The following is a 13,342-nucleotide window of genomic DNA, read 5'->3' as shown; positions in this document are numbered from 1 at the left end:
TTTTAGTTTAGTAAAAAAGCGCTCCGATTTTTTTTTTTGGATTTTTTAACTGTAAATACGGTTTTAAAATGTTTAAAATACTATTTAATCAAAATTTTTGCATACATTATTTATATTAAATTTAAAAAATAATAAATTAATTATATATATTTAAATAACATCTTAATTAATATCATTAAATATTCATTAAAATTTCTTTTTTTTTAATTATAAAAAATAATACATTAATTATTTATAAGATTGTAAATAAATTGAATATGAATAAATAAATATATATTTATATTTGTTCATTTATTTTTAAAAATATTCATGTTTAATTCGTAATGGTAAAAAAAATTATTCTATTTATTTATATTCGTTCGTTTAAATAATAAATTATATGTATTCATTCAATTAAGTTAAACGAGCTTATTTATAAATAATAAATAAATAAATTAACAAATATATGTAAATGAACATATTAATGAATAATAAATAAATTATAACTAAATAAATTTAAATAAACAAACCATAAACAAATATAAACGAACTCAAATAAATATAAATAAATCTTAAAATATGATTAAGATAAATAATAAAAATATGATTTTATTAATATCATTATAAAAAATAATAAATTAATAATAAATAAACAAGTTTTAAATAAATTATAAATAAATTTATTCGTAGATATAAATAAACGAATAAATAATTTTTTGTTTAATTTGTTTAATAAATGAATATACAAATAATATTTAAAATCGTTTGTTAAATTTAATAATCGAACATAAATAAATATAAATTAATAAAAATTAGATATATTCACAAAAAAATTTATTAAAAGCTCTATTCATTTGTATCTCTAATTATTTATTTTTTAAATATTACCTTAATTTGAATATTGAGTAGATAAGAACGATTAAGACGACGAGAAAAAGCCATAAGAAGATGCTCAAAATTACAATGAGAAAAAGATTTTTTGTCCGGAAATGAGTGGCTTTCTCGTGATTATACTCTTTCGTCCAATATTACAAGTGCTAGTGCAGCTATAAGAAGATGTTCAAAATAACAATTATGGCTTTCATTTTCTTGAATTTTTGGTAAATTTCATTTCTTTGGGTGAAAGCAACTTTGGGTGAAGAGACAGAAATGGGCATATATGAAGTGGCAATTTTGGTAAATAAGATGGTATTTCTCAGCTTTTTCAAAAAAAAAAAAAAGAGTCTTTGATTGCCTCTATTGCATCCTGTACGTTACAGGATTTTGGTGTTGACCAATGTCCTTGAAGCCTTCATATGCTTACAGGGAAAGAAAATCCTTGAAATTCGATTCTCAGTTTCATAAATCATTATGGCTTCATGCTGTTTCATATTCAAGATGAAAGATCATGATCATCCATTCCTATTCTTATTTACGCTGACATAATATATAATTTAATATTTTAATAATTATTATATAAATTTAATAAAATAAAAAATATATTTTATATTTTTATTTTAATATAAATTATAACATATAATTTTTATATAAAATATAATATAAATTTAAATATTTTATATATTATTAATACATAAATTACCAAATTTATTCTTATTTCTTAAGTCTTTGACTGGGGGGCATGCGGTCGAGGAGGAAAGATCCAACATGTTAATTAATAGCTTGAAAATAAGAATTAAATCGTAGCTTATAATAAAGACTTTTCCTTCTGTTACTGAAGAATATTTTTTAAAGATAATCTTTTCTTAAGAAAGTAATATCATGTATGGTACCAAATGTAGAAACTTTGTTTAAATTGGATATAAAGGCAAAGTAAAATTTGTCTTTATGTGGAAAAAGGGCACCGGCTTTCGCAAAAGTTGAGAGTGGCAGCACACAACATATATGTTTTTGAACTTTGGTTTGATAGTTGAGTTTGATTGAGCCGCACTGGCCTCCACCACCATTCACACACCACGCAATTTCATCAAAGCTGGGCCCCAAAACCATGGCCAATGTATTAATAATAGTCATGATCCATAAATTATAGAACTAAGGATAATGATTTCGTAAGGCTTTTAAACAGGTAAGATAATTTATGTATTTATATTATATAAAATATTAAATTTTATATATTTATATTATATTTTATATAAAAATTAAATATTATAGTTTGTGTTAATAAAAAAATATATTTTATATTTTATATTTTATTAATTTTATTTATAAATTTTACTAAAATTTTAAATTATATTATTTTTATATTTTTTATTATATCATTTTCATATCGTACATAATATTTAAATTTATCAGGCTTACTTTTAAATTGCATGTTAAATCCAAGCAAAGGTATGAACGCAAAAAAGGGTTTGCCATTATAATAATCTCTTTGAAAACATTAGTACATTACTTTTTTTTTGCATGAAATTAATATATTCATCCATCTCTATGTCCTGCCAAAGTAGACAATTTATGCAAAATTAAATAAGATTTTCAATTTGAAAGTCAAAACTTGTTAATATTCTTGTTTTTATTTCTTTCGGGAAGGTTACAATATTATTTTAATAATTTAAAATATCATATGGTAATACGATACGAATAAAAAATATTAATAATATGATTTAAAATTTTAATAAAAAATATAAATAGATTTAACAAAACTAAAAAAATATATTTCATATTTTTATGTTAATATTAACTATAACATCTAATTTTTATGTAAAATATGATATGAATACACGAATTATTAATGTTTTATATGACATAAATATACAATTACTAAATCTAGATGTTAATTTTTGGTAAGATTAGCAATAAAAAAAATGATTGTATAATTTATTGATAGAATATTAATTTTTAATTTTAACAATTAAATTTTAATTTTTAAGAATCATAAATATAAAAAAATGGGTTATTAAAGAAGACTCATAGTTGAATATGAGCATGGCCTAGCCTAGGTTTTGAATAATTGTTTTTAATTTTTTTATACACGGTGAAGAGACATCTTGAAAATTAGAAATTGGGTTGATTATGTTCAAAGAAATTGAATAATTTTGGCTCCATAGGAAAATGACTTTGGATGAGAAAAAAAGAAATCTAAACAATGACTCCAACCCAAAGATTGATGTAGCTAAAATCACTAAGGCAGCTTTTGTAATTACTTGGCAAACAACCATTTAGCATATATGAATATGGTAGAAAGAGATTTCGTAATAGAGTGAACCATTAAAAAGATATTCGTATATTCATATATTTATATCATATAAAATATTAATAATTTATATATTTATATTATATTTTATATAAAAATTATACATCATAATTTATATTAATATAAAAATATAAAATAAAATTTTTTATTTTATTAAATTTATATATAATTTTTATTAAAATTTTAAATTATATTATTTTATATTAATTTTATATTATAACATCGTATCGTATTTTAAACTATCAATTTAATATTTCAAAATATAAAACCAAGCTTTGCATTAATAGATAATATGTATTTTTGCCTTTTCTTTACCTTTAATTAATTATAAACTTTTGCATCTCATATTCTAGAGTACCAATTCAATAGTAGACTAAATTGATCATTATGGTAGGAAATTAAATTCACCAATCCATCATTCCATACACATTGAAACATGTGGGCTTAGTTAACGATGAAAATATATTTAAAATTATCAATTAAAATTCAATTATTTGGAAAATATTTCACAAATAAAATCTTAAATGTATTAAGTAGAAATGAAATAATATATTTTTAAAATCATTAAAAAAAAGTTAAATTCAAACAAAACTTATTAACATTGGTTTTGGTGTGGTTGAAGGAAGATGCCATTAACATCCATTAATCAACCTCTTTACTTCTAATAGTATTATTTCACCTTTAAACAAACTTGAGCCATGTTTTAATTAAAGACTAAATTTTATGAAAAGCTCATATTTGAACAATAAAAAGGAATCCATAGTTTGTAGAATGTCTTTTCTTGAATGGATGTTGAGAGAGGACTAGCGGTTACACTTTAATTTTTATTGAAAATAAGGGCAACAAAATTAATCAATCTTTATACCTTTATGGACAAGCATATGAGCAAGTTCCTTGGTGCGATTTTTGCGCTCTACTTGTCTAACAAAGGATGGCTGTGATTGATGTTATATATCAACAACATATACTCTGAAATTAAATATAATAATTAAAAATATAAGATGATGATATAATATAAATATAATAATAAAATAATTTAAAATTTTAATAATAATTATATATAAATTTAATAAAATAAAAAATAAATTATAATAACACGTATCTCTTTACAGCTCAATGGATTTATTCTTTTAGTCGTTTCCTTCATTTTTTTTACTCTTTTAGGTAGATATGATAAATAGGTACATGATATGGTGATATAATATAAAAATTATATAAATAAAAAATATAAAAATAATATAATTTAAAATTTTTAAAAAATCATAAATAAAATTATATTTTATATTTTTATATTGATATAAGTTATAATAAGTAATTTATATATAAAATATAATATAAATATAATATTTTATACGATATGATTACATAAAATTATTAAATTTACTTTTAACATGTAAAACGAGTAAAAATTGCAGATAAAGCTACGGAGTTTGGAATAAGAAATGAGTTTAATAGTAAATGAAGACACAAGAAAAACAAAAGAGCGTTGGCTGTAAAGAGGTAAAGTTGGAGATGGCATCCAACAAGGCAAATTACAAAGCAATCTAGTTTTAACAGGCTTCAGGTCGAAGAAAGCCTGAGATTTGGACTCTTTGTATGATCATCTCCAACGAAAGAGATGGTTTTTTCAAGTTACATAATGCAACTATAGAAATGTGAGGTGATGAGCAATTGTCGAAAAGGACAAAAAAGAAAATTAATATTGAAAGACAGGACTTTGGTGTAATCATCACCAATTTGATAAACTTTTTGGTTCCCTTTCCTTTTTTCCTGATTCGCATGGCAATAAGCAGCAAAAGGTACATATTGAATCCAGAGAGACAGGCATATTCACCGCGCTCTCTCTCCCTCATCTCACTTTTTTTTTTTTTAACTCTTTTACAAAAGGTTTGCCTAGCTACGACTACAAGAGCCAACTTTGGTGTTGTGACATTTACAGATCGTTGTGTCAGATTCATATAGCAAAGGTTAAAAAAATAAAAAAAATTGGAATATCTGTTTAAAATTAAAATATTAATTTGATTTGAATAAAATTTTTATTTAATTTAAATTAAATTTAAATATTAAATTTGGATTAAATTTTAAATTAAAAAATAAAAAAAATAAAAAAATTGAATTAAATCAAATTATATATATTTAAATTTTTAGATAATAAAAATAATATATTTATATTAAAATCTATTTAAATATATTAAAATAATAAATAAAATTAAAAAAATTAAAAAAAATCAAACAAATTTAAATTGATAAAATTAGATTTAAATAAAATAAAATTTAAATTTAAATTTAAATTTGACTCAAATTTTAAAATTTTATAATATTATATAATATTTAAAAAAATTGAATTGAATTTCATTCAAATTCAAATTGAACCGTTATTAAACCCTAGATACTACCTTGGCTTTGATTAGTGGATGAGTCCGTAGCTTTGCCTTTTCGCATCAGGTTTTTAATCTTTGGTCGTATTGCATACCAGTTGCCAGGCACCTCCCTACAGTGTCTACGAATCTATTGCAATAGCATTAGGTTTAGGACCAAATCCCCGCCTTCAAATCTACTTGACTATTCTCCATTGGCCTGGCCTGCAACCACTTTACTATCATAACTTTACTAATATATAGTAATACTGGAAACTCCATGTTTTTTCTGAAAATTTTTGAACCTAAATATTTGAAGCCTGATTAAATCTTTCATTCCATGGAAGTTATTATAAATGTTACTCTGAATAAGGAGATGGTAAGAGCTTCATATGCTAAAATTCTGTCAACGTTCATCTTCATCTCTTAATTCTTCTAACTCTTTTAAATTAAATCTGATGTTATCAATTATTTTAATTTCGACGAGATTAAGTAATTGTTTTAGGTAAGTAATAACAGTCAATAACTTATATGAACAAAATTTATTATATTTATAATATATTTATTTAATTAATAAATTTTAAAATATTATTTATAATCATTTATTAATTAAAAAAATGAACATATATAAATAAAAATTGAATTCATTCACAAATTGTTTTTGTTCGATTACACCTCTAGGAGTAGAAGAAAATAGATGATAAAGGCGCTTTCATGAAATGACTGGCTGTTACTAAACTCCAAATATTCTCGTTTCAATTGGGCGCATGAAAAATAGGACAACCTTTTTCCAAAAATTCTTAACAGTTGGAGTTCACAAGTCGGAAAATGAATTGCAGCAGAGAGAACGTGCATCCAAGCACATACTTTAGTTAATGGATTCAGATTCAAAAATTTTCCCTAAAGTTAGGTTCGGGACCATTTTTTTTTTCTTTTGGCGGTGTGGGGATGACAAAGGGGATCGGAAGAGGTGGGATGGGGAAGTGAAAAAAAAGTAACTATTCGGAACCAATGCAAAAAGGAGCAACTGACTTATCCGAAACGGTGGCAAATTCATTATTACAAAAGAGTTAGGCCCCTGGAAGTCAAGCCCAAGAGCATAACGAGCCTCTTGAAAAAACATTCATCCGAAGCTTCGAGGAGTGATCTAAAATTACTGATGAAATCTGTAACAATTTATAAATACTTGTGATATTCAAAGAAATTTTATGATTTCAAAATTATATAAAGATAATTGTAATTTAAAGATTAATTATTTGCTTAACTTAAGTTATAGCCTATACCGCACGTTATATATTACTAAACAATTAAATCTTCATTCATTGATTTTTCTTAAAAAGGGTTGTCAAGTTATTTAATGTTAATTCTAATTAATTAAGATTAAAGGAAGATACTAATTGAATTCGTTGAGGAATTTTTTTTTAGAGTATGCATGTGTTGTATATTTGTATTGTATGTCGACACAAATTTGACGAGTTTGCCGAGTGTTTTCAAGTTTGATTTTACCATTGCATGATTTACAGTATAAAAAAGTTTCTATTCTATGAAAGAAAATATAATATTTTTATTTTTATTATTTTGTTGAGTAATTTCAATACCAAGAGACTCATGATAGTTACTGGGATGAAATTCGAATAAAAAGGACTTAAAGAGGATGAAAATTATGCCACTTGCCTCGAGAATAAATTACATAAAAAATAAAAATTATGTTTCTGAGTATAATAGGCGTGTGATCTTATATTACCTATGAGTATATATGATTTATATGAAGAGCAACACCATGACATGAACTTGCCAAACATTTCTTTCATCCGTTAGCCCTTAAGATTTACAATGTCAAAAGCAAAGGGTAGAACCACAGGTTGAAGCTTATAGGACGATATCGAAAGACCAATATGCTACATTAAGTGGAAGACAAAAGTTTTTTGTGCTAGAAAGCTTTCAACAATTACTACAACAGGACCAATGTTCTAAAATTTTTGCAAGGAATAGCTATGAAAATAGTGCACGATACCGACGAGACATGCCCCAGTTGACCACATATTAACAAAGTTGTATGTAAATCCAAATCAAAGTAAGATTTTCAACCTAATAATTCAAAAATTGCACACTAGGATTAATATTGCAATCTGTCAAGCCAAGGCCACTCCCAACCTTAGAATAGATGCCTGTAATTTACGAACAAGAAGCAGTACTATTAGATAAGAGTGTATTCACCATAGTGGTCAATGCCAAACTACCAATAAGATTTAACCATTATTGCAGTAGATGTTGAGTTAAGACATAAGTATCATGTTTTTTCAAACAATGTCTGAACAACAGAACAGTTTAGTTTTGACAAGGGATACAATACCATCGCAAACATAGTTCCAATCTTCCCAAGCATCACTGAGTTAAAAGCAGATTCCAAATTTAAGTTATATCATATTAGTGAGATCACAATATGCAATACGTAGCCTCAAAATACATTTCAAAACATCATTTGCAATGACAATCAGCAAGGAAAGAATATTTTAATTTCCCAATCCCGATTTAAGCAAATGGAAACTAAAAATTTTGCATTATCTTATTCTAATTCATCAATAGTCTTGATTTCTAATCCTAAATTTTCAGGTCATATCAATCAGCTTCATTAATCTCTAACAAGCTTATAAAACTGTTTTCTATGATCCCCCGTTTCCTTCTTCTGTTTCTAAATTATTTCTAAAAAAGAAAGACTAAAACAAAGTAAAATTTAACATTACATTCACCAGGAAGACGCAAACAAGAACCTCCTAAGCCTAGAAAGAACTTAAATCCCCATTTCTGTGACAAAAAAAGGCACAAGATGGTCAAGAGTTACAATTACAAAGACTACTAGGATGAGGAACCAAGTTCTAGACAATAAAGTTTCTGCCTATCTCACCAAAAATATTTCAATGAATGCAACCAGATGACAAGGTAAAGGATCTACCTCTTGCAGAAGTCAGTTACATATCGGGAGCTGTTGTAGAAGATGAACCACATCAACACAATCACCAAAGTATCTGCCATGGTTTAGGAACTTACAAGTGGGATATTACAATGGTACCTCCACATAAAAACTGGTGTGGTTAACAAATAAGCTAATAGGATCCTTTGACTCTATTCTAAACTAACAGATAAGAATGCCAAGTTTCTCAAAATTCCTAAAGATAGATCCTTATATAACAATATCAGTATAATTCTGTCATTTGCTTCCACAAAATGACCATGTTTCATCATTTTGTTTGGTGAACGATGGATACTGATAAAGTCATCCATCCGTACAGCATGCCAATCCGAAAATTCTGAATCAAAACTTAAAAAATGAAGTGAAAAAGGATACTGAAAAGGTAACGCTCCCACCAATCCAACATGTAGAGTCCAAAGGTGACATTGTAGAGATAGACCTTGCGTTGAACCCAGTTCATATCTCTAAACCCTTATAAATAAAGAAATAAGTACCTGCAATTACAGTCACACAAAAGATGATCAATTCAAAAAAATTCATGGCCAAAATGATTATAATGATGAAACATGTTAAAATATATAGCCGAAATTATCTTAATTTATAATTCAATTTCTCTCGTATAATAGCTTCTTTTTTCTCAATATAATGGACATTAAGCACATATTAATACATAATTATCATAAAGATGTGAAAAAACTCAATAACTCAACATCCAAACCATATCCATATGACTTAATTCACCGGTTCTTTTGAACCAATCAAGAAAGAAAAGCACTTTTTCGAGGAGACAAAGACTGAAATTATTACCAAACCACAACAAAGTAAAATTAATAGCAGTAAAAATGAAAATTGAACAGAATTTCAGACGCATCCACCGCGAGCAAGCTTAGGTTCTTTGGATCAAATGAAAATAAAAATTTAAATGTAAGGATCCAAAGGAGAGAATTCTGAGGGAAATCGAAGGAATTCTATGCTAATTTCACAGAGAAATAGCTTCTGATTTCTTGAAAACTTAGCAAAAATGTAAAACAAAATCCTGAGTAAAAAAAAGGAATCAAAAGCGTACCTCACCGATGCAGGGGCCGTCGAAGGTTCCGTTAATGGCGGTTCAGGTGATCGGATCGAGAGCGAAGAGCCTATCTGAGATTTGCTACAAGAGAGAGAAAAAAAGTTTGAGCTTTCGCACTGCGGTCAAAGAAAGACATCAAATACATTTCGTTAACAATTCAAACTGACGGAAATGCCCTTTAGTGAGTGACGTGTCTGTTATATATTCGCTCCATTCTAAGCACCGACAAAGAGCGCTCCGTATGTAAAAACCCCAACTGTGAGTAGTCTGTGACTCAGTAGCAGAGAAAAATAAAATAACCATAAACAGTAAACCTTTGATTTCGTCGAAATCTATCTCTCTGAAGAAAAAATAAAGGAAATTTAGCGTTTAGGGTTTAGAAATTTTGAAGAAGCGATCGAGAGCCAATGGAGAGTGCATTCGCAAACGCCTCAGCGATCGTAGATCAGAGGCAGAAAATCGAGCAATATAAACACATTCTATCAACTGTTTTCTCATCAAACGACATCGTTCAAGCCAAGAAATTCATCGACCATAGTAATTTCCTTATCTTCGCTTGATTTATGCAGTTATTTAGGGTTTTTGAAGGTTTAGTTATTTTAATTGGTGATTAATTTTTTGTAGTGTTATCGGACGATGTTCCTTTGGTGGTATCAAGGCAGCTTTTACAAACTTTCGCACAAGAATTGGGGAGATTGGAGCCAGAGGCACAAAAGGAAATTGCCCATTATACCCTTGCTCAGATTCAGCCTCGTGTCGTTTCATTCGAAGAACAGGTTCGTTTCAAATTTGATTGATAGCCGCTTATTGAAAGCTACTGGGAAAATTGTTCTGGTTGGAAGTACTTTTGCACCTTTAGATACCACATTGTTGAACCTTGGCCTTAGTTGCATTGTGCTTGCAAAACAAAATTAGTTTTTTTTTTTTTTTTTCTGCTTCCTTTTTCTGTTTTAAGGAAAGCTGTTTATTTTGTATGAGTTGTATAGGTATTGATTATCAGAGAGAAACTTGCTGAGTTGTATGAGTCAGAGCAGCAGTGGTCAAAAGCAGCACAAATGCTAAGTGGGATTGATTTAGACTCAGGAATGAGGTCTGAGAGTAAGATTCTGTTTTATTTTTCTGACGATATATGCGTCAAGATATATTGTTTTGTTTCTATTGATGGTACTTATGTGTTTGTGATATGGCTATCAGGGTTGTTGATGACACATTCAGATTGTCAAAATGTGTCCAAATTGCTCGTCTATATCTCGAGGTATTGAAATTTTTTATATTCTTTTTGTTGAATGCGAGCATGATTTACACAAGTTTGGTTGTGTAATGTGGTTACTTGTTCTATTGCTGACATGTGAAATCAATTTAAAAAATTGACCAAAATTATTGCTTGAAATATTTTACAGGATGATGATGCTGTTAATGCAGAAGCTTTTATTAATAAAGCTTCATTCTTGGTTAGCAACAGTCAGCATGAAGTATTGATTTTACAATACAAGGTTTGGCATAGTTTTTAGGCCAATTATGTAATGTTAGAGCTGGAAGTCCAGTCATTTGTTATTTTATTTTATTTTTTCCTGTTTTCAGGTCTGTTATGCAAGGATTTTGGATTTAAAGAGGAAGTTCTTGGAAGCTGCACTGCGGTACTATGACATATCGCAAATTGAGAAGCGACAAATAGGAGATGAGTATGTCATTTTAGGTTAAATTTGTTTCTATAAATGTTTTGCTTGTTTCTCCACTTAAGAAGCAGTTATTAGCTGACATACACAAAAGCACCTTGACTCTGTACATGGTGTTTACATTGATAACCATCATGCTTTTCCTACCATGTACATTTATCGATTTGCTTGTGTCTCATTTCCCCTTTTCTGGATATTTTGTTATGTTTGAGGAATTACAATACAAAAATTATCAATGTTCACCTATTGCAGAACAGTTGATGAAGATGCACTGGAGCAAGCTCTATCTGCTGCTGTAACATGTACAATATTAGCTGCTGCAGGTCCTCAACGCTCTCGTGTTCTTGCCACCCTTTACAAAGTAAACACTTTCTCTTGATGGAATGTAATATGAGAAATTTGTTTGTTTATTTATATTTTTCTAATCATGTTTAGGTTTGAGACATGTTTCAGGATGAACGGTGCTCCAAGCTGAAGATTTATCCAATATTACAGAAGGTATTTTCTCTCTCTCTCTCTCTCTCTCTCTCTCTATCATGCATCCAGGCACATTCCATCACACATGCATCCCCACATGTACTAGTCTTGTTGTCTGTTTCTATTGTGGAACCTTAAAGTCCATTCTGATGGGGATTTATATCGAAATTAACAGGTTTATTTGGAGAGAATATTAAGAAAACCTGAAATTGATGCATTTGCTGAAGAACTGAAACCACATCAGGTTATAAAAGTTTTCAACTGTCCTAGATGTTTGCATTTACAATAAAAGTAAATTCTCCTGTCATAGATAAACCTTTTGTTTCCCAACAGCAAGCACTACTTCCCGATAATTTTACCGTGCTGGACCGTGCCATGATAGAGCATAATCTTCTGAGTGCGAGCAAACTTTACACAAATATAAGGTTAGAAACGAAACACTATTAATTTACATCTTTTCTTATCTTATTTCTAGGTTTGGAATTTTTAACAAAATATTTGCTGTCTGTCATAGTTTTCATGAGTTGGGTACTTTGCTGGGCATTCCTCCTCATAAGGTATGATTCTTTTGTGGCACTGTCTTGGTGCATTTAAGCAACAATAGCAGCTGTCATTATAACCTTTTAACCTACTTGTTTCGCCTGTGGTTTTTTTTTTTTCTGGCCGTTTCTCTCTCCATGAACCTTATATATTGTAATTAACAGAGAAAATGATTGGCTTCTATTTCTTTACAGGCTGAGAAGATAGCATCAAGAATGATTTATGAGGATAGAATGAGGGGATCAATCGACCAGGTTTCAATTTCTTGCTGAAGGATTTTTGTTGTATTCCTGCTTTAATGGATTCAATTATGATTGTTTTATGATCCTCAAGTATAAGTGGCTTATAAATTGTCTTTATCAGGAGCTACTTAAATAAATAATAATCTTATGCGTCAGGTGGAAGCAGTTATACATTTTGAAGATGACACTGAAGAGCTGCAACAATGGGATCAACAGGTAATGCACTTTGAGTATGGATTTAATTATGGCTGATGGGTGCCCCATCTTCGAGAGTTCTCAGTTTTATCTTGGCTTATGATGCTGCAGATAGTTGGTGTGTGTCAAGCTCTGAATGATATACTCGATAGCATGGCAAAGAAGGGCATGACAGTTCCTGTTTGATCTGGTGAACCTACCGAGAATGAAGAAACTTATAAGAGAATTGACTTTTAGCCTTTCACCTCTATGCATTGAAGAAAACCGTCCAGCCCTTCTCATTTATGCCGGTTTTATTTCTTGGGGTTTACTTTTGTAACTGTGATTGTCTGGTTGTTAGGCAAGCATGGGATTTTGGATAATCAATTTAAGTTTCTGTAATTATTATTGTTATTTTCATTATTATTTCCGGTAACGATGCCCAAATCAATATGAGATTTGCCAGCAATGAGTCTAATACCCTTAAATTAGTTACAGAAGACTGTCAATTCTTTCGTTCTCTGCCCCCATTAAGATGAAATGGAGTAGAGAAAAGGGGAATGCATCAAACAAAAAGGCAATAAGAGAACATTTACATCCAGGCACTTATCAGTGAGCGTACTGATTATTGAAGCCAGGCCTATAAAATGCTGAATATTATGGCATAAGC

The 13,342-nt window shown here is 28.6% G+C and overlaps 2 protein-coding genes across 3 annotated transcripts; one reads left to right on the top strand and one right to left on the bottom strand.

Moving 5' to 3' along the window:
- Positions 1–8,472: 8,472 nt before the first annotated feature.
- On the bottom strand, positions 8,473–9,697 carry LOC111312633 (uncharacterized). The gene is made up of 3 exons (XM_022913115.2): positions 9,561–9,697; positions 8,870–8,988; positions 8,473–8,549 (listed from the first exon to the last, which is right to left on the bottom strand). Exons 2-3 carry the CDS (start codon positions 8,952–8,954, stop codon positions 8,473–8,475), a joined length of 162 nt encoding a protein of 53 aa, XP_022768850.1. The 5' UTR covers positions 8,955–8,988; positions 9,561–9,697.
- A 128-nt stretch (positions 9,698–9,825) lies between these two features.
- Positions 9,826–13,141, top strand: LOC111312544 (COP9 signalosome complex subunit 4). 2 transcript variants are annotated; one of them, XR_002692929.2, is made up of 14 exons: positions 9,826–10,100; positions 10,188–10,339; positions 10,550–10,653; positions 10,758–10,818; positions 10,964–11,056; positions 11,145–11,245; positions 11,492–11,600; positions 11,693–11,737; positions 11,892–11,960; positions 12,050–12,141; positions 12,231–12,273; positions 12,451–12,510; positions 12,620–12,714; positions 12,805–12,893. XR_002692929.2 is itself a non-coding variant. In XM_022912950.2 (14 exons), exons 1-14 carry the CDS (start codon positions 9,971–9,973, stop codon positions 12,877–12,879), a joined length of 1,194 nt encoding a protein of 397 aa, XP_022768685.2. In that variant the 5' UTR covers positions 9,826–9,970; the 3' UTR covers positions 12,880–13,141. The 2 variants fall into 2 exon arrangements, 1 of the variants encoding a protein (XP_022768685.2); XM_022912950.2 differs by having other exon boundaries at positions 12,655–12,714; positions 12,805–13,141.
- The last annotated feature ends 201 nt before the right edge of the window (positions 13,142–13,342 follow it).

This window comes from Durio zibethinus, chromosome 3, assembly GCF_047325235.1.
Source record: "Durio zibethinus cultivar Kanyao isolate XHJ-2024 chromosome 3, ASM4732523v1, whole genome shotgun sequence".
Taxonomy (NCBI): Eukaryota; Viridiplantae; Streptophyta; class Magnoliopsida; order Malvales; family Malvaceae; genus Durio; species Durio zibethinus.
Note: the sequence above shows the minus strand (reverse complement) of the source record. Positions and strands in the feature narration are given on the sequence as shown.